This window comes from Scatophagus argus, chromosome 19, assembly GCF_020382885.2.
Source record: "Scatophagus argus isolate fScaArg1 chromosome 19, fScaArg1.pri, whole genome shotgun sequence".
NCBI classification, from domain to species: Eukaryota; Metazoa; Chordata; class Actinopteri; family Scatophagidae; genus Scatophagus; species Scatophagus argus.
This window is the reverse complement of record NC_058511.1, coordinates 8,391,293-8,412,739: the sequence shown is the minus strand read 5'-3', so window position 1 is coordinate 8,412,739 and position 21,447 is coordinate 8,391,293. Positions and strand designations below refer to the sequence as shown.

At 40.5% G+C, this 21,447-nt stretch overlaps 2 protein-coding genes across 4 annotated transcripts in view; both read left to right on the top strand.

Moving 5' to 3' along the window:
* Window positions 1–8,934, top strand: part of mthfd1l (methylenetetrahydrofolate dehydrogenase (NADP+ dependent) 1 like) — a 36,535-nt gene extending 27,601 nt beyond the window's left edge. Inside the window, exons 26-28 of one of the 2 annotated variants that reach the window (XM_046373360.1) lie at window positions 12–164; window positions 6,676–6,793; window positions 7,055–8,934. In XM_046373360.1, the coding sequence (XP_046229316.1) occupies window positions 12–164; window positions 6,676–6,765 (243 nt within the window). In that variant the 3' untranslated portion in view covers window positions 6,766–6,793; window positions 7,055–8,934. Of the gene's footprint in view, window positions 1–11; window positions 165–6,675 lie in introns of both variants that reach the window. The other variant, XM_046373359.1, reaches the window with a different exon arrangement.
* Window positions 8,935–11,764: 2,830 nt separating this feature from the next.
* akap12b (A kinase (PRKA) anchor protein 12b) overlaps window positions 11,765–21,447 on the top strand; it is a 41,856-nt gene continuing 32,173 nt past the window's right edge. Inside the window, exons 1-2 of one of the 2 annotated variants that reach the window (XM_046374136.1) lie at window positions 11,765–11,829; window positions 13,758–14,200. In XM_046374136.1, coding sequence (XP_046230092.1) covers window positions 14,072–14,200 — 129 coding nt within the window. In that variant the 5' untranslated portion in view covers window positions 11,765–11,829; window positions 13,758–14,071. Of the gene's footprint in view, window positions 11,830–12,576; window positions 12,662–13,757; window positions 14,201–21,447 lie in introns of those variants that run through there. The other variant, XM_046374135.1, reaches the window with a different exon arrangement.

Sequence of the window (21,447 nt, the reverse complement as noted above, 5' to 3'; positions counted from 1 at the left end):
CCTTAAACCAGGGCTATGGTTCATTGCCCATCTGCATGGCCAAGACTCACCTGTCCCTGTCTCACATGCCTGACAAGAAGGGTGCACCAACTGGATTTGTTTTGCCAATCAGAGATGTCCGTGCCAGCATCGGGGCCGGCTTCATCTACCCACTCGTGGGAACGGTACGTACCCTCAGTCTGAAGCCAGAGCAGCAGGCTAATACGTCGTTCTCTGTGCATATAAATGGCTGGATGGTGACCTGATTTAAGTGTGATGAGATGGTATTTACTGAGTATCTAGTATCTAGTTTGTGCCATCACTGTTGATAACAAACATTTCCTGGCAATATAAAGCTGTAGAGTATATATAACAAAATATTACCTTAATATTACAATGGTTTACTATGCTTTTTTCTTTTGCAAGGATTGCAGTTTCCCTCGGCTTTACAGAGCTTTATAGACAGTTTCAGTTTAGCAGCAACGCTGGTTCACTCTCACCGCTCTCAGGCTCTAAAAAGCCACCATACAAGAACGGATGTTGCACTTACATTTCGATTAAGATGGACAAAAAATGGATGTGTAAACAATCGACTTTATGCTTGCAAAATCACCATATCAACTTAAATGATCAATGTTCTGTTCACAGCTTGTTTCCAAATGACCAAAACATCGGTTAATGCAGGTTTTAAAGTCAAATCTGGAACATATTAGGATTTACCCTGAGGAGTTAATGGCCAAGTGTTTTAGCTTAGAACCCGTGATTGTTGCACTGTGGTCACCTCAGGGAATCATAGCAAAGTGGGATGGTTATGATGAACCTACAGTTTAACCCTGTGCACAGAGCCTGTGGTATGTTTTCCTGTGTGTTTGCACAAGTGTGTGTCTTTACCCTGCTTTTCCTCATAACCGTATTACTGAGCTGGTTAGAGCAGAGTTGGGATGGCTGGAGCCTCTTGGTTGACGATGGGCTGGGCAGGAAGGAAGCGGCTTCCTGAGCATTTTGCCTCCTGCTGTTTCACCAGGGTACCCTGGGGGCCTGGTTTTGATAGGCTGAGGCAGAGGTGTCAAACACCGGGCATGCTGGGAAGGCATGGCAGCGTCTTGGTGTGGTGTCTGTCCAGTCTCCCAAATTCGCCTTTGATCTTCTGTGGCCCACAGAGCCACTGGCGTGTTGACAACCCTTGAACTGTGACTCCTAACCCAAAGGAAGTCTCTAAATTGTTCTTTGAACTCTTTGGCTTAGCCTCCATCTGTCAGACTGATCCATAGATTGAATTCTTTAAGTCAGAGAGTGTTGAAGTGGCACCACTTCTAGGTTTTTTTTTTGTTTTGTTTGTTTGTTTTTCTGGTTCTCAGATTGTCCTGTGTGGTAGAATCCAGACGGAGAACCCCAGTATCTTATTTCAGATATTAAGAAAGGCTCTTAAAAGAAATGAGAAAAAGCATTTGGTGAGGCAAAAAGAGCTGAGGCTAGCATATAAAAGGAGAAGGAGGACTGAGTGGCCCCCCCATGAACTTAAAGGAAAAGCAATTTTGTTAGATTTAATTGAAAGTTTCAAATGTATTTTGTTATTTTGTTCCTTTTTTTGATCATGGCACATGTTGATGCTTAATAATATGTCTATGTTTTGCATTCTTTGTTCAACGAAATCTGGCAAAACATTCACAAACTCTGGTACAAACACCAGTAAAAGAGGACGTGTGTGTGTGTGTGTTGGGGGGTGTGGGGGTTAGGAGGGTGGTTCAGGGTCTCAACAGGGTGAAGAATCAGGAAGGGGCTGATGTCACTCTTCAGATATGTGAGGGAGGGGTCGCCAGCAGAACAATAGATCGCTGTAGAGTTCATATCCCGTTAAAGCTACTTTCATGGCAACATTACACCCAAAACAGTTCAGATTTATAGAAAACCCCTTTCATGGCTGGTTAATGTTTAACAGATCGTTCACTGGTTAAAGACTGTATTTACATCTGTGGATGAAAGTAGTTGTTTTGTTAGACATTTATTTTGGCTAGCTTTGGTCATGTCAATAAGCCAAAGGTCAATGAAACACATTTCATATCTCTGAAACTGACCTGTGCTTCAGCTGTAGCTTCGGTTACAGTAAAACCGATGCAGAGATAGAAAGTTAAATGGCATAACAAGTACTAATGAGCAACAATTTCTAAATCGGTTTCAGTGCATCGTCCCAAGAGTCCGGTGCAGTTGTATGAATAGAGGTTTCTCTGATGTGCAAGTGCTGAACATTAATTTGGTGACACTTAGCCTGAGTTATAAATGAGGCTCACGTCTTTCGCAGAACACAGAGTTTATCGTCTCATGTTTACAGCTGTGAAGTTCAAAGTGCTCCCTTAAGGGAAGCAATGCACTCTCACAGGTGAGAGTTCAAACTAGAGCCAGACTTAATCTTCTGTCTCATCTTGTTCCCAGTTGCAGGGTCATTTGATCCTTTTTTTTCTTCACAATAGTTTCATAGCCATGAATGCAACTTCATTAAATGAAAATGCAGCCCATCGTAAGGAGCATCCATTTGACTTTTTACTCAGTATTTACTCTCTCACATTTTCCTCCCTCTAATGGTCCATTAAACTTAAATGGCATAAGAGTTTGCCTTTGATTTAAATTTCATAATCTTCTCAACCCTCAACTATGCTGTTGTTGACCGAGACTCTTCTCCTGAACCAGTGGGGGGTGGAAATCCAGCTACTCTGTCTCCTCCAGGGTTTCCCCTGACAAAGACACATTGTGTTTGGGCATAATAGAGGGACTTATTTGGCTGAGTGGAGCTTCCAACTTTAGCCACGGAGTGTTGTGTGTTTTTGCAAGTGCCAACTTGTTCTCAGGCTGGGGAGGAGGACCAACCGAACAGCACAGCCTTTGTTTCCTTCAGGACCATGACAGTTATCACTGTAGCATCTTTTGATATTTGAATAATGCAGCCTGGTACTTAATAAAAAAAAAAAGAAAGAAAGAAAATCTGTGTGGCAAAATCAGTCAAAGCACTTTAAAGATGCTACTTAAGTTTTTGGTAGAGTTTATACATTTTGAGTCGCATCTCCCTACAATGTGAGAGTTATAGCTTAGATCAATTTAATTTAAGCAGATAAGTGATGAGAGTTGATGGGTGATTTTTATTTAGTGCAGCCTCACTTTGTTATTTAGGATGGTCAGACAGGTGCATTGCAATGCTTTCCCTGTGCATCACTGAACTGATTGTCATTATTTAAAGAGGTGATGATACTTTCATTTGGCTCATTAAATACAGTTACAGTATATAAAAGAATTACAGCGTGTACGGGCGACATTACTCGGTTGGTCTTATTGGACATTTGCAAGCGGACCTCAAAATACTTTATAAGGTAGGGCTTTTTGTTCTTGTTTTAAGTACAGAGTCCCTCACTCTAACTGTTTGTGGTGGTGCAGTAAAGCCAGAAGGTGGAAAAAGAAATTTTCCCTGTAGAAGAGTAAATATGGAAAAAAAAAAAAAGAAGAAAAAAGAAATTATGTTTCTTATTGGACATTTGCTCAGACCTCATATGACAACCACACCTATTATTACTATATTTCCCACATTTGTTGATATATGCAATGATTAGTCAGTTATGACACTCTTTTCTGATGTTTTATAGACCAATTGATTCTTTGAGAAAATAAGTGGCTGTCATTTTGGCAATGGGGAAATTCACAAATACTACTCTACCAATGAGCCTCGGCTGCTGGTGAGAGTTAAGAATCAGAGATGTAGCAAATTCGGAAGTCTTCGTCCTTGAGTTTGTGAACAAAAAAATGTCACTGCAGTGAGTGAGTTCATCCAAAATTGACACAGTGACACCAAAGTACCTCAGGAGTTCACCAAGCTCACATGCTTATACTTTTGACTTCCCACCAAAGGACCAGATATTTCTTCTAATGCAGTTCTTAATCTTTTATCCTGATGATTCATCAGCATCATGCCATTCAACAAGTGCTTCAACTGTGAGTCACGTAACACCTTAATTTATGGGAAGCATGACAGTGAATCCTAATTTGTTAATGACATCATGCAGTAACATCCGGACGTTGTGACGTCACAGCTAAAAGGAGCCCAGAGGATGAAGTAACTCACTCACATCACTGCCCTCAGTACCTTCCATTAGTACAAAATGATAAGCACTGATACCGACTTCCCTTAAATCTGCTCATAGTCTGCCTTAAAGCCTCATTGATGGACGTGGTCAGAGAAGCGTCACGCAACATCCGTCGCTGTTGACGTCAGACCAGCCAACGATGAGAGTAAGCTGTTAGCATCCGCCCTGTCGGATTGTGTAAGCATGCACTACTCGGTTTGTGCCGATGTTTACTCCCAGAGCCGCGTTTCCTCAGACAGGAAATTGGCTGGTCACTTCCCTCTGTCTCATTTCCACTAATGGGCTCATAAAACCAGCCCTGGGTCAGAAGTGGGGAGGCATGGGAAGAATGTCGCTCCCTGTCTAATGAGCGAGATAATTTACTTTTTAGTTTGGATGGGATGATCTGGATTGGGCTTGGAGAGAAGAAAAGTGTTTTATGAGTCAGACAGTTGCCTTGGGTTAGTTGTACTGTGCAGACCATACAAAAACACTGAAGTTTATTGATTCTGATTAGTTATGGCATCTAAACCACATCATGCTTGTTCTCGATGTCTGGTCTCGTTGACTGGATGTACGAGCCTCCTTTCACACACTCTCTCTTGTTAATGTATTAAATGTTTTTAGGAAGAATTTCCAATGTCAGTTGCGCTTTACATGATCACATTCACACACACACACACACTCATGAATGTACTGTAGAGGTGAACAGTACAAAGGTCGTCAGCATCCCAGGGTCTAAAATTTGACAATAAAGATTGTAACTATGTAACTAATGTAACTGTTTGTTGGAAAACAGAGTTTTTGCCTGTTTTTATAATCCTTACAGGATTAGTTAATTCACAAATACTTTCAGAAATAACTTTCATTATTACATTGATGATCATCAAAGCTTGGCACATTTCTGTTTATTGCCAGTTCAGGGCATCATGTGTAAGAGTTCCCACTATTTCAGATAAAAGATTAAGAAGCTACACCAGAGAGACAAGTGTGTTGGATCAATAACTCTGAATGTAATAGAACCAAAACATCCTGCATATTTGATCACTTTGACCCACTTTATTAGCAACGTCTTGGTCTTCAGATCTCTGTAAAATGTTCAGTGCTTTCAGTATTTCTGATACAGATTGCAGCTTCTTTTGGCTACTTATTGGACAATTCGAAAGTCTTTGTCATTCTTAGAAATCAAGGAGTTTCTCCAGAACTCCTTCTTCTGGCAGTAATGCTGATCCATCACAGCGGTAGTCAGTGTTACCACTATGACTTTGCATACAGGTTTCTGACTTTGTCTCATATCCGTGGGACAGCCTTTTGTTATCATTATTTTGACAACACTGAGAGCAAAGGAACCATTGTGTGTGACTTAACTCGTCACTGCTAAAGTGGAGGTTGTCAACGCACTGATCATCTTTCTGCCCGGAGTTAAATGAATCTAAATTATAGTCATCGAACCTGTGGGGTTTGATCTTATTCTGACTCATTTATGCAGGGTCTGATACCAACTCTTAGTGGACCGTCTTTTGGTGTGGACCAGCTGTGTTGTGGCAAAAGCTTTAATATGAGGGTTTAGTTACTGTCTAGGTTGTAATCCTGCCCTCTGATTTGCTTCTGTTGTCGCTGACGTTATTATGAGAGTCCTGATTAAAAATGCAGAAAAAAATAGGAACTGACTGCTGATAGTTGTTCCTCAGTGAGGTCTGTTTGTTAAGCAAACTGAAATGTTTATCCACCTCTCCCATTAAGTGTACTTCATTGCAGACATCCTGGTGTGAAGATGCAACTTTATATGTAAGGTGTCTTTGTTTTACAGTAGAGATATGAAAGCAGTTCATAGACTCTATTCATTCCTGTCCTCATATTGATTTTGTTTCTGTAGCTGCTTATATATTTGTTTCTGTTTACATACCCGATGGCTTCAGTCTTAACAAAACGCCTAACAGAGTTTGTACAAAGTTTGGAAAATGATTAATTTTAACTGGACAAGAGGCCAAAACAAGCCCAGCATTAAATAGTCATTGTCAGCATACAATCAAAGGTATAATGAACAAGTGGTAAAATAAACTAAGTGACAATATACATTACTGAGGAGGAAGTCTGTAAACTTTATTTTTCTGCAACTGCATTTATAGTAACAATTTGGATGTGATGGTAAAGGCTTTGAGAGTCTGGAAATGTTTGGTTTAACTACTTTGAAAGTCTTTGAAAACCCTTTAGATTGAAAGGTTTTGAGTAAATATAAAAGAGAAATAACATGAGGGAGTCTTTGCACTTTTATTCACTGTATAAAAAATGAGGTGAACAGAAATCAGTCAGTAGACTTTATCTGTAAAATGTTGAAATACTCCTAAGATATTTCAAATTGAGTAGAATTTTCTGGCCCTGTGAGCTTTTTTGTGTCCAAATAATACATTACATTTTAACTTGCATGTTTTTTTATTTGTGGGTCATGTCTTTTGCCATTGTTTTAACTGGACCCAACAACCTGCAACAAAATTTCTGAAAAGAATTACAGCCTAAATTTGACCATAATTCACTTTCTCTCACAATGCCTGCCAGTAAAATTCCTCTGTTTTGTTTGTGTTTCCCTCAGATGAGCACCATGCCTGGTCTGCCAACCCGACCGTGTTTCTACGACATCGACCTCGACCCTCTCACAGAAGAGATCACTGGGCTCTTCTGAGCACGCTCCAATTAAACTATCTATATAGGTGTTCTCTCTTGCACTCTTGATACATAAAACATTACATGAAACATACGATTCAGGTCACCTGCAGGAGCGTTCCTTGTATCATATCAAACATTTTCCAAGCAGTCTTTGTCTACTTAATTCCTAACACGAGACTTTATTTCCTCCCTGTGGTTTTTAGTTTACGACCTCATTCACTCAGTGCCAAGGCTCCAGTCCGTGAGGTTACACTCTACTCACATACACACACAGTTCAAGTCATCATCCTGTCTTTTTTTCCCAGGCTCCCTCAGCTCCATGCACACACCATCAGAGGCATCCACCCCCTCCACCTTTGACAGGAAATGCTGTCTCACTCTTCTCGGCAACCCATATTCTCCCCACGTCACAGTAACTTGTTCACTGGAGCATTAGCTTTACGCTATGTTTGCACAGTTTGTGTGATATGCCAAAGATCACTGATTACATCCATGTTGTATACCAGTACGCTGTACGTTTATGTTTGTGACCTTTCTGTACCGTGTTTTTTCTGTGTTATGGAAGAGTCATTTTAAATATTAAGTTTTACTTTGTTGTTGACTTTAGTTTTCTCCGGTTTTTTTTGGTGGGAAAAAAGTAACTCAAACGTCTTATATTGGTGCTCCTTATGTGTTTTCTTTATATATACATGTTAAACCTGCAGTGCAGAGCTTTGCAGAACTCGCCTCCTTCTGACAATGTGAGAAATCACACAAACACTAATGTCGTACTTATGACACTATAGGGTCCACCCTGCTGTTATTGGCTGTAGCCTACTCTGTCACTGTGATTGTTCCTCCCTTCACCTCTGACAAACCATTCCACTTTGGGGAAGTCATCAGAAACTCCAGATGTTAAAACGATATACTGCGACATATAGAGAGATTTATTAATTCATCTGGTGGTGATGGGCTTAATCAGCACGTGAACTCATTTGAGAAGAGCTTGAATGGGATGCATGTTCATTTATGTATAAAAGTTCTGCACTGCAGGTTTTTAGTTGAAATGGATTCAGCTTGTGTATTTATTAACTAAATTGCTATTGTACGCACAAAAAGCCATTATGGTACTTTACGTACCCTCTAGTGTCATAACCTGCTGTATGCTCTGAATGTCCAAGCTGCCATAGTAAGTGAGTGAAAATCACTACAAGTTACACAAGTTAGGATTTTTTGGGTGGAATTTTGTTCAGTTGTTACATTTATGCTTTGAAAAAGATTGGACTTAATTGTTTTAGTTTTACCAGAGGTGGTAAACCGCCTAGATCCTGATGGATCTCACCGTAAGTTCAGTTACCTTAAAGAGACAGTTCACCTCAAAATACATCTTTTCCTTCTCACCGTTTAGGGCTATTACTGTATGAGTTTTCAAAACGTCAGCTGTAGAGATATCGGCCTTGAATATAACAGCACATGATGGCACTCGCGTTGTGGTGCTCAAAATGCAGCGCTCAAACATACATTAGAAAAACTCTACAGCATTGTCTCTTTCCAGATATCGCGACCCGGTCACTCAAGCTGATCCACAAACATTGTTATCAGCAGTTTTATGGAGGAGCTAGTTTTTCATTCTACCATATTGAAGGAAGTGTGTATCTGCTCATAGATGAGAGGCTCATGCTTGTGACAGGGAAGGGGTGTAAACATTAATGACTCCATGGCTGAGCTGCAACATTAGCTAACCGAGTTAGCAAGTCTGTCTCCAAATCTCTAAAACTTTGTATTTTGGGATAAACTGTCTCTTTGGTAGCTCATTAAATAAATTGCATTTCCTGTGTGAAATGGCCCTTCAGCTATTTTCTCTGAAAGTTAATGCATTATAACGTTCACAATACCTTTATGTTTTAGAGGTAGGAGAGATGGTCTTAATTTCCAGCAAAGTCAATCAATTTCAAACTCATGTTGTGGCTGCTTTCCTTCCAGATGGCTGAATGTAAAACTGTTCTTACAACGTCAGCTAAAATGTTACTGCACTATCTAAAACAAATTTTGTACAGCCAGTGTGGCACTAACGCAGGTTTGCTTTGGGAAAAAAAAAATCTGTATTGTTCTCAGTAACAATAATTGCAGGTCAAACTTTTTGGTTCTCAGATATGTCAAAAGTCTATGCCTTTTTTTCAAATTAAACCTTTTATTTACTCCAAAACTCTGTGTGTCTGTGTTTTCACACCCAGCAGTTGACTTGTGGCTCAGCCCATCTGTTGTTTGGACATACGCGTTCCCTTCCTGTTATCTCCTGGGTGTCCAAGGAGATGCTGCAGTGCAACCCTGTTTTTGTCAGAATAAAAACAAACCTTCCTTTTTCTGTCTCTTCTCACTCTACTCTCATATTGAAACCTTCAAATTTCCATCATCGTCTTCTGTTTTTCTGCCCAAACGCACCTTTACTCCCATACAGGATGGTCCCTGTGGTGGCACTGTGCCTGAAGTGTGCCCCCCCAGACCCAGCCCCAACAGGACTGCAGGGTACAGTATCTGTTATTATGAGGTGTTTGGTTTTGCAAGACAGAGCCAACATACATGTGTCCACATGTGTGTGCCTGTCATAGCTGGCATTCCACACCTGCTAAGTCTGTTATTCACTGTGTTCACCAGGCAGGATCTGGCACTTTAACTACAGTCGAGGCTGCAAGAATGCTCTCATTTATACAGTAATGCCCCAATGTCATATTTAGAGTGTGTGTGTATGTGTGTGAGAGAGAGGATGTGTGAGGCTGAACCCTCTTGTTTTGGGATGATGACAGATTTGAAGACATGGTGTTGATGAGGAGGGGCTTCGTCATTGCTTTGTAATGTGCTGGAAAATCCCAGCTTTGTCAAGTTTAAAGTTGTTTAAGCAAACCTTCCGATTTGATCCGGTGAAGGCTCCAGTTGTTTTAACACTCATATATTTAATAGACTGTCTAATTTCAGTACCAAGGACAGGTCCTTTTGAATGTCTCTGTGTGTGAAACTAGGAAATTGTTAGGAAATGGCTCACATGCCCCAAGGCTGAATCTCAGACCTCCAGAGGCCCCAAACGTGTCAAATTCACCCTGTGTCAGTTTCCTTTTATTGAAAGTTGTTTCATCAAGTTAACTAACTGGCGTACGGAGGGGCCAGGTGCAGTATAGGAGCGCTGGTTGGTTTCAGGGTCTCAAAGCAAATCATAATGAAACTATCCCAGAGTGGGAGGTTAATCTGAAGGTTAATCCAGCCAAGTGTCTTAAAGTTTACATGAAATATATAGCACACGCTTAGATTTAGTGAGCAATAATAACAACTCTAATTTCAGCTGTTCCCTCTCAAATATCTTTGTCATCTTCTGAAACTTTAGCAGAATGGTGATCTTTTACTAGCAAATATACTCTGATCTGTATATTAATGTCAGCAGAAAACAACCAACTTGATGTATTTGAACTCCTGAAGTGGATTCCAATTTTCCTTCAGAAGGAAGACAAGATAGCAAAGTGTGGAAAAGAGAGAGTATATGTTTGTGAATGTTACTGAATGCTTCCCCTTGCAAACATGTGTATGTGTTTACGCCTTTAATGTGCCCGTACATTACTGTTTTATTGAGAGGAGAGCATGACATATCCGGTAAGGCTTTCACTTTAATGAGAACCTCCTTCCTCCACCCGTCTTACTCCCCTCCACCATCCCCTCATCTCCTCCTGTCAGATGACATCAGCGTTTCTGCTGAGAGGTCTGCCATGTTGAAGGTCATTGACTAACACATCCATCTACACACACTGCACAATTGTAGTTTTCTGCCTTGATTTACTCTGTCTGGCAGGCAGGTAATGGACGTTATTATTTAATTTTACAACAAGAGCAGCCTGTATTCTTTGTGAATCACATACTGACTATTTACTGCCTAATTAGTCTGAGATCATTTTGCGCCACAGAGGTCATGATAAATTGAATTCCTGAGAATTCACATTCACAGTTCAAATCCATGCACTTCTGGGAGCAGAGCAATTTAATGAGTTGGGATTATATGGGAGTACAATGTCAACTTCATACTTGAACAGGTCTTATTGTAATATTTTCTGCATGCATTTGAAAAATCTTAGTATCATGCCTTGGAAGTTCTGAGTCACTGCTAATAAAGGCTTGCTATTAAGACATTATGTCCTGAAAAAGGCTTATATATTACTCCAGAAAAAAACAACTCAGTGAATGACATGGCCCTGTCTCCTTGGGTCCATCATATAAACCGAGATTTTGCCTTATTGATTACATTTTCTGTGCATTTTATTGTAAAAATTCATATCCATGTCTTAACTTATTTAATAAATTAGACAAGTACACTTATTTTTCAAAAACAGATACATATCAGTCTGTAAGAATTGACCAACATATCTTATTAAAATACAATCAAGAGACTGCAATGTGGTGGCTACATGTGATAACATCATTAATTGTAAAATCATAAAATAAGACCTGAGTTAATCCAACATACGTATCATGTGTCTGTGGTTGCTCTGATATGATGACGTCAAGTTTTATCAAATTAGATCTTCTTGAGCCAGAGATACCAATCTAGTCAACACTGTGGTTAGACAAGGAGTTTTAATGTCACAGGCTGACAGAGATCCTGAGCTACTTAACAGTAATTTGACAATACATTCACTGTAAACAGTTTGCAGCATGACTTTACTTCATTTTTTGAGGTGCTAAAATGCTGAGCCTGTAATCCAGATTTTCTGTTATTTAAAATAAAATAAAGTTAAAGGCTGAAAGTTCAGCATCTCTTGTTTATAGTGATACAAATACACTTGAAAACAACTGTTACAAGTCATTTGGGGGTAAGTCCAACTTAAGTCTCAAGTCTCATGATGGCCAGTTTAAATAAAATCTACAAGTTAATGCAGCAGAACCAGACATGTTACCTGTACTATTCCTTGCATATTATTTCACGCATTTCTTCTTCTTTGTCAAAACCAATCACCCACATTACCCACAATACACTGCAACCACCCACTGTTTGATGGGAGAATCTGATTTGTTATGCTAGTAGCGGCTAAGTTAGCTAACAAGGAGCGGGCTGCGGGGTCTGGTAGGCTAACTTATTTTTACTTTTTTCTCCACACCGCTACATCTTTTCCGTTTTAAGACATTTTTAATTCATAGCCCTAATGACTAAAAGTGTCTCTAGACAAAGCCAGTCAACACTGTCTTATTTACTCTTACTGTCATGTCAAAAATGGGAATTTCCAGGGAATTGAAGTCCCAAGTAAAGTCATTTCTCATAGCTGTAAAGCCCAAGTCAAGCAGGTCCAAGTTATTTCACCGGGTGTAAACATGACACATTTACGTTTTAGGCTATAAAAACCCAAGTGTTCAAGAAGTCATGTGTGACTTAAGTTTGAAGTCAGTATTTTTTACACAAGCAATGACTCAAATGCATAATGTAGCCATAAAATGAATGGAGGTCTGACTTCTAAATCTGTAGACCACAGCTTGAAGCTATAAAAATAATAATAAAACATTCTGAAAATAATGAAATATTAAATATTCTTCCTAGTTTGTCTTTTATATTTACTTTCATGTGCAGTTGCTACCTTGACGAGTCGTAAACCTCCAGCATGTTTGCATTTCATGAATGTGTTCCTCTAGTCAGTTCAGTGTTTGGACTGGACTGTGTTTGGTTTGTGTTTGGTTTGGTTTTAGCTGCAGGGATCCTCAGTTCAGGCCTGTGTGAACTTGGCTTTGAGCACTCGTGCTGTAATTTGGGAAAATTCCAAACAAAATGGCACACGGCTCACCCTGCAATTAACGTTTAAACCCTCAAACATCGTGTCCCCGGGAACGAGGCACTGATGCTGTACCCTCGCGCGCTGCATGAGACGCCATGACAGTCTGTCACCTCCAGTACCAACAACAATCATGTGTGTACTCTGTGTGTGTGTGTGTGTGTCAGAGACAGATTAGATTTCGTTTAGTCGCCTGAACAGAGCGATTTGAAATAAGAGATTCCCTCTACAGTGTTGTGTAGATTGACAAAAGATCCCAGTGGATAAACTAAGAAGCTGTGGGACTGTTGGGTTTATTTTAGTGCTTTCATATGAACCACAAGCAAAACATCTCCCAGACTCAGTCATTTCCACCAAAAAAAATAGATAAATAGAGCTTTTGAAAAATGGCTTTTGACTTTGTTTATCACAGGAGAAAGATGAGGAGAGATGGGGAGAGAGGATTTTAGCACAGATGTTAAATAAATGTAAAACAGACTCACCCTATTTAAAATAATATTCCATTAAGATAAAAGTCTTGTATTAAATATTGTACTCTTGCATGGTATCATTTCTATATTAAAAGTTGTCTTTTGTGTTTTTCCTCTTTATGTGATGTCTGTGTGGATTTTTGTTAGGTTTTTTTTTTTGCTGTATTTGTAATTTGGCCTTATTTTCTTATAATTTTTATTGTTAAGAAGGTTTAATATTTACAATTTTACTTGAATTTTAGGATTAGGGAACCTACAATGTGAGGTCCAGTGACCCCAGACTCAGCCAATACCCAGTACATTTTATAGCTTATTTATGGTTTGTTTTTCCCTTAAAACCTCTATCCTGCTACAAACTAAATAATCCCAATTAAAATGGACTATACTAAGGTATCTTCCAATGGAAACCTTTCTGAGGACTGAAGTAAATTTTTAGCTGCCATCTGTATGTGTCCACTCTCTCTACCAAATCCCCACCGTGAATAATCTCGTTTCTCCAATGTTCTTACAGCATGTGACAGTGCAGTACTCTGATGGAGTGGTTTTAAAGTTCCTTGTGTGTCCTCAGAAGCTTATGTATGTTGGATTGTGGATTGCACGTGTCGGTGTGTTTTATAACAGCTCTAATGTAATTTATCACTCCGTTTGGACAAATCTAATTTCAGCTAAAGACGATTAAACGATGCCAGGCGCTTTAAAGCCTTTAGTACATTTTTTATTAACTGTCCTCCTCTCCTGTCACCTCTCTGCTCCTCCATCAGCACCGTCTCTGATGGTGCAAGGCGTGCCGCGGCGCACCGGAGCCCCATGTGATAACTGAAGGGAGGTGTTGGAGGCGGTGGAGGAGGCGGCGGCGGCGTCCTAAAAGAGTTTGCTGGTCCTCACTATTTATCACTCCAGATCCAGGCCACCCCGGGACGGAGCTGCACTGTAGCGCTCGTAATTTGGACGCTTTGGATACCCATCTTGTAGTCATACAGTCTGTCGGAAGGCTTTTCCGGTTTTGTTTGTTCGTTTTTTGTTTTTGTTCTTTGAGACTGAAGACGACGAGAGTTCATCTTTGTGGTTGTTCGCCATGGGAGCAGAGAGCTCAGTGCAGCGGGACGGGAAGAGCCAGGAGGATGCATCAGCTTCAGCCTCCGCCGGGGAGCTGAGTGCGGAGGTGAACGTGCTCCAGGAGGGAGGCAGCGTCCTCGACAGCAAGGTACGGCCGAGGCTTTTTCATCCCCGTCACCGTTTAGACCCCTGTGCGCACCTGGCACAGAAACCGGCCCGGGGAGCGGCGTTAGATTCTGTCACGTTTGTCACTTTATTGGCGTTTAGTCTGTACCTTCTGGTTTCTGTCTTTTTATAGTTCACCCGTATGTTTGCAAACATACCTGTCGTCGTCACCCCCCCCTCCATCCTCCCTCTTACGTTTTCAATGCCTCGGTGTAGTGCGCATCAGCAGTGTGCTGCAGCGCTCAGGCTCCATGTGCGCCTGGCGCTGTTTTTTGCTGAGTAATGGGGTCGAGTTGTCTGCAGTCCCGCAGTAATAAAAAGCCAGCAGCTCAGCCCGGTCCAGAGTTACGTGCAGACGATCTACCTGTGCTCAAGAAGCAGCATCACGTTTGTCCTTGTGTTAGGATCACTGAATTACACACACTGATAATAACAGGTTCACATGCGACGTGCGTGACTGCACCCCAGCAAGCATCGCGCACTTTTCACTTTTCGTGCTTGGATTTCCTGAGGAGTGAAGGCTCTACAGTATTTTTGTACACTCGCGATGCATTTCAAGACAAAACTATTCATCTGAAAGGGACAGGATTTGCACATATCTAAAGCATAACACAAAAGTGGCGAATAAAATTTCTTATGACAGCTTCGTAGAGCCAGAAAAGCGTATCATATATCTGTAAAAATAGATAAAATATGCGGTATGTAGTAGCAGAAATTTGATATAACATGTAGCTGTAGATTTTATCAAAGTCGCAATAAACTTATAATTTACAACTACATACAAAACATACAGTTGGTTTATACAAATTTTACCACATTGTGATTACTAGGAATTTTATTTTGTCCCATCTGTCATGTTAGGTTGGGCATTTTGACCTCACTAGTGAATATTAGATTAAATAGAAGTATTTGGAGAGAAGACCAAGTGCATAAGCAGGGACTTTTTCAGCCTGCATGTGTCACTGTGACACTTTATTGATAACGAACAGTTATAAACTTAACATATCAGCTCTGACTCCTGAGGATTAATGTGCCCTTTTCATTTCCTTGTCTGTGCAGTATGTTGTGGCCAGCTGCCATCGGCTGAGAGGTCTTGCCGACTCTGCACTGTTACCTCAGTGTAAATTGCTCTGCATTGTGTGAATGAATATTTGAAAAGCGCCCACTAATGACTCTGTATGTTTCGCCACCTGCTCTGTTCACGCCTCATATAACCTATTGGATGTATTGACTTTTTTATAGGCTGGAGGTCAGCAGGTCAGATTTTGGGGCCCATCTCTCTTCCCAGAGGTCGGCAGAAAGGTCAAATGACACTGAGGGAGACATTAAGGGAGACAGGATGCACAAAAGGCTTAACACAGTCAAGATTTTAATCATAGCTTGTTTTCTTTCTTAAGAATATGTTTTGTTTGTGCATGTTTTAGATCCCAGCGTGTTTGGGCAGCTTTTTTCCCCATAAATGACATCATCTCTGTGGCAGGTGGATGTTTTGCTCTGTTACCTGTCATCGCAGGTATCATTGCACTGGCAGTGTTTTCATCCACATTCTGACACGACACATTGGTATGTATGAGCTGCGTCTGCTGTTATTTGTGACAGCGGGGAGTTTGTATGCATGGACCCGGGTTTCTGCCACCGTCCTTGGCTCCTCCACAGTCATACTGAATCCATTTACATCAGCAACCACAGCACCAGGATTTCTTACGCATCGTGTGCAACATGAGAACCACATAAATTCTACAGTAATCAGATTTGTTAGTCTGTCACAGTCTGAGATGAGAAGTTAGTTATTGCTCTGTTAGAAGGCTAAACCCAAACAGACTAGCACAAGTGATTTATGGAGATGATACACAACTACGAAATGTTGATAGTCTTTTCTGTTTAAGTGATCTCAAGCTGTACTAATCGTGCTGTCCTCAAATACAATGTACTTTAATATTTGTATTTTATGCTTCTTTGACAGTGACATATGGCTCTGTTGTACCGCATCATGAAATATCAAACCAAGTGACACCGGTTTCCACCAGTGACACTTTCCTTCTAAACTTTCCAAATGGGTTTATTTAAGTCACTGCTTCAGGTCCAAAAAAGATAAAAATTATCCAATATTTCTCGATAAAGCAAAGAGAAAACCAAATTTCCCCTCGTTGATCTCATGTTATCTTATCATCTTAAAAAGCCAAATTTACAGAAGGAATACAGACTTTTTTTCTTCACTGTTCTTTAACTTCATCATCCCAGGGCCCCTCAGATTTATCTTGTGACCACACATAAGTTCCTAACCCCCCCTAACCCCTAACCCCCAAAACTACCTGACTCTATGTGAAGTAGTTAAAACTGGCTTCCGCAGCTAGAACAGCAAAAGTATATTTTTTTTTGACAGTGCTGCTTCACTTTTACTGAAGTGAGGTTTTAAATGCAGGATTTTTACTTGTAATGGAGTATCTGTAAATTGTAGTGCTTTTACTAAAGTTCTTGTGGAACAAAAGCTGACAACAGATTTGCTACTATTCATCACTGCTGTGTAAAGTGAGGAAAACCCTTTGCTATTCAGAAACTGTTATTTTTAAAGGTAAAACCTGCAGCAGAGGAGGACCATGACCTTGGTTGTAGCACCAAGTGTTTCATTCCTGAACCATCTCAGAGAAAAGGGAGGCAGACTTTACTGTGCCATGTTTTCTCTGTGCACAAAACAGTCATTTGTCTGAGATGAAAACAGTCGTTTTAAAATCAGATTCAATGGAAAACATAGACATTAAAGGAATGTGAAATGGATGGACGTAGGATTTATGGATGGTGCATTTTTGTGTGTGTGTGTGTGTCTGTGTGAGGTTGAAGAGCCTTCCTGCTTGATATGCAATTGATAAATATCCTCCTCACTCCACGGAGGAATTATAGCAATTCCCCCCCCCCCACTGGCCCTCCTTCATACCTCTCTATGTCCAACACCCTCACACGTGTCAAAATAATCACATCGAGGTTATGATACAAGTCGAGATAACAGAAGCCTGAGTTACTTTGCTTGAAGGTTTTGTTGTTGCTACGTTACAGAAAACAGTGTGTTATTGCTGCAGGGCCATTTTGCTTTCATCCCCAAAACATTGCATTTTCCCACCGCTGCAAACTATTGCTGCAATCTATGATCTTTGTAATTATGTGCATGAATAGAAAACACAGAAATAAACAATTTAATCATTTTTTTCTTCCATTATTGTTACATTGGAATTATTAGATCGTATGTAAACACATTTTATTAGTGATTATTTTTTTTCTTTTATTTCCCAAACAGACAAATTACAAGTGAATCTCTGAAATCTCTGAAAACGCGAGTTGTAGGTCTGTGTTCTGAAAGTCTTTCAAATCTGACAGGACTGTTAAAGAGCTGCAGAGTTTGCACAATATTTAGCATTTGTTGGCTGCTTGTTGTGGGAAATTACCTTTAATCTATGAATCAAGACTATGTTTACTGCAGCATGCTGATTACTTCTCTGTTTATCTGATCCTCAGTGTGGGGGCAGAGCAGTTCACTGATTTTTGCACAAGTTTTGCCAAAGTCTCTTTTGGGCAGAGGTGCACATAAATATCTCTGCAAGTTTACACAGAGGATGGTGCTATGGGTAACTGCTGGTTGTTCACGGAGGAGCACTCCCACTATCAGTCGCTATCATCGACCCGAGGCATGTGACCCGCTGTATCAAAGAACCTGATTGGTGGGTCATGTATGCATGTAACAAACAGCAACATCTCTGTAATGGCGCTGATGCACATTGCCTTACATTTCCCAGCCTTAAGGTGCTGCCAAATAATCGTTCAGTTTATCAAAATCGCCTGAAATCCGTCCCCGAAAAAGTGCTTGATGTCATAGTTTCAACGCAGAGTAAAAGTTAGCATTGAGGAGAGCCAAAACGGAAGAATGATTACTTCTTTTACAATCTCAATGCGTTATTGTTGCTGTTGGCTGAGCACATCCACCCGTTTTAAGTTGAGCAAAGGTGATGCCTGAACTGCGAGTCTGCCTGAGTTAGCTGGAAACATATGCTTGACATTGTCAGTGGTATATAAACATACCAGTAGGAGTCAGATCTGCCGCTTTGAATTAAATTGTTACCTCTCATGACAGTATATGACAGATATACACCAAAATGTCCTGCCTTTATATGTTGGTTTTACTCACACTTACAGAGAACCAGGCTGGGTTTCATTGCTCTCTCTGGTTGAAAATTCCATCTTGTTGTGCTTTTTTTTTTCTTTACACTGCACCCAACATTTGCTGTTGATAGATAGGATTTGAGTGCATGTGTAAGGTTGCTTTTTTGTCTCCTTCTATAAAGTTTTAATCCATTTCTCTTTGTTGCACCCTGGTCAGAGAGCAGCTTTCTCTAAATACGCTACTTTTGTGACATCAACGCACATTTACACCGACTCACAAGAGAAGCATAGCAAGCACAGCACAAATAGCCATCTGAACATGAGACCTGCCTCACATGTCAGCTCCTTCCATCGCAGCAGCGGCGGGTGACTTCAATGATCCAACCTCATGTTATGTAACGTAATGCGTGCTGATTAAGGCTGGTACGTTCCTGTATAATGAGCTGCAGCTGATCAGACGCTGGTGTGGCTCTGATTATCTTGTTTAACAGAGAGTGAGAGAGAGAAAGAGAGAGACAGCAGAGGGGGAGGCGGAAGGGGTCAAACAGAGGATCCATTGAGGATGGGCCGGCATGGGGACAAGCCTGGGGCCCCCATGTGCACCAGCCCAAAACAAGAGGAAGGAACTGACATGGGAAGGTAGTGGAGCAACATTTTGGGTGGGCAGGGGAAAAGAGGATGGGTGTGGAGCCCAGAGGGAGGAAAAAAAATTTGAGAGGGAAGGAGAAAGAGAGTTAGAGAGGGACCCTCCAGGGTGACATAAAGGCAGATGAATCAGCCGATTGTTCCCTCAGTCCTGCTGCCTGCCTGATTTTAAAAGGACACTGATGACAGAGGTCGAGAGATAACAAAAACGTGTGGTTTTGCATGTGTGTGTGTTGAACGTATGTGGTATGGGAACTCTCCTTCCCAAAATCTGATCTGTAGAATGAAAATCAAATAGGAATGAATTTGCTATGCCATCTGCGGTTAGAGCTAACTGCTTTGTTTACTTTCAGTCAGTTACCTCAATTTAAAGCCTCCTTATCACCCACATATGCCGATCTGTTTTATATTAATTAGACACTCAGTTGACTGAAAGAAAAAGTACATGTGAAACAAGACTGGGACTCTTCCTGCTAACATAGTCTCCTGTTTGTCTGTACTTTATATTCTATACCCTCTGTAGACTGAGCATCATCTGCACATCATAGTAACATAACAGACAACATTAGAGGAATATGTTACTTATTCACTATGATTTACCAGCTAAGGCTCACATGACTGCTCCATCAGTTTGCCTTTGTCGTGAAACCCAGCTCGTTCACAGTGAGATCAGTCAGTTCTTGTCAAGAAAAGTGGAATTTTGCATGCACTGAAATGTCTAGTCAGATTTTGTGTAGAAAGAGTAATGTTTTTTGGTTTTGGGGGTGGGTTTGTTTTGTTTTTTTTCCTCCTCTGAAACTTTATTACGATCATGAACTGTTACAGCTTTGCTCATCGTGATAAAGTACACATCTCATACTGACTGCTCAACCAAACATGGCCTACTGAAATAGTTTGTTAAGTTTGACATAAAGTGTGAAACATACTGTAGATCCATTCTCAAGTGGCCTACAGGAGACAAACAAGTAGAGAGAGTTTTGACTTTAAAACAAATCAAATTTATGAGTCTTTTTTTTTTTCCTCATCCTTAGTGAGGAAGAACAGGAAATGGCTTTCTGCTAATTAATCTGTCCCCCAGCCAGCTTCCTATCTCCCATCTCTCAGATTGACTGCCAGCTCCATTACTGTAAAAAACAGACATGAAAAACTGGAGCTCTTTTGTTCCTGTCCGCTCTCTACCCCTACAAATTAGACTTCACTCCAATAGTTCGATCTAATAACGAGGCCACCGGACAATATCAAATCCCAAAATGGCATCAACACCAAAACGTTACATAATATTTTAAAAAGATCATATTTTTTTGTTCTACACTGCTTGTTGTCTTCCCAGTGTTTGAAGTGATGCCACTTAACTCTAATCTAATGTTCTAAAAACACTGAACACTGACCACATCAAAAACATGCAAACAAAAAACATAGGACACTTCATTTAAATAAGTCATTTGTTTATTAGTTGATGTTGCTTGCTGTTTGTTGGTTCTCTTTAAATCCGGTAAGTTTCAGCGCTGATCTAATTAGAAAATTGTATTTATAACTCTGCAGTAAAAATCATATTGTATGTATGTGAGTAACAGTGGGATGCCGGTAGATATTTTTGCTTCATTTAGGCGTCACAAGACAAAACATTCCTGGATCCAGTCATGTAAAACACTATGATTGGGCGCTGTGATAATGCTGAGATGTCTTAAATTCACTTGAGATCACAGCCTGGGCATAAGAATACAAAATAGACATGGAGAAATTGGCTTAGTTGAAGAGATAAAACAAAAAGGAGGGTATTGTGTTAGTTATTGACCTGTTTGTTGTGGCGCCTGCTCACATGGAAGCTCGATTTAGAATTGTGTTAACACAAAGTGGAAAATGGACTTTTATTCAATTTAGATGTTCGATTCTCTGTTGGACTGCAGAAACGCCTATGATCATCTGGTATCAGTCCATCTCCTTCTGCTTCTCCTTCTTCTTCTTCTTCTTCTGCGTTGCAGATGGAGGTGGTAGTCATGATGTGTTATTGAATATACAAAGTCTGACCAGTAGGAATTGGCTTGTTCACTGCCCCACAGGGACCGTTACAGCCACTCTGTCCCAATCAGTCATCATGATTGGAAGGCTGTGCCACATCAGCACTCCTATTAGACTGACTTTCTTTATTACTTCACCAGTTAAGGCAGCTGAAGGCCGCAAATAAGCCTGGCACGTCCTGAAAAGTCAAATCAAATGATTTCAAATGATTGTTTGACATTTGCCTAAAGTAGCAAAGAAATACTTGTGCATTACAGCCTCTTGAATAAACAAGGATATGTCTTCTCATTAAATGTGATCATGCACACAATCTGATTACGGTGTAATTACTTAAGTCATCTCTCACAGAAAATGCTCTGAGTAGTTAGAGCTGCTGCTATCTGATCCATCATGGAACGCAGGGTTGTTGGCTTATTT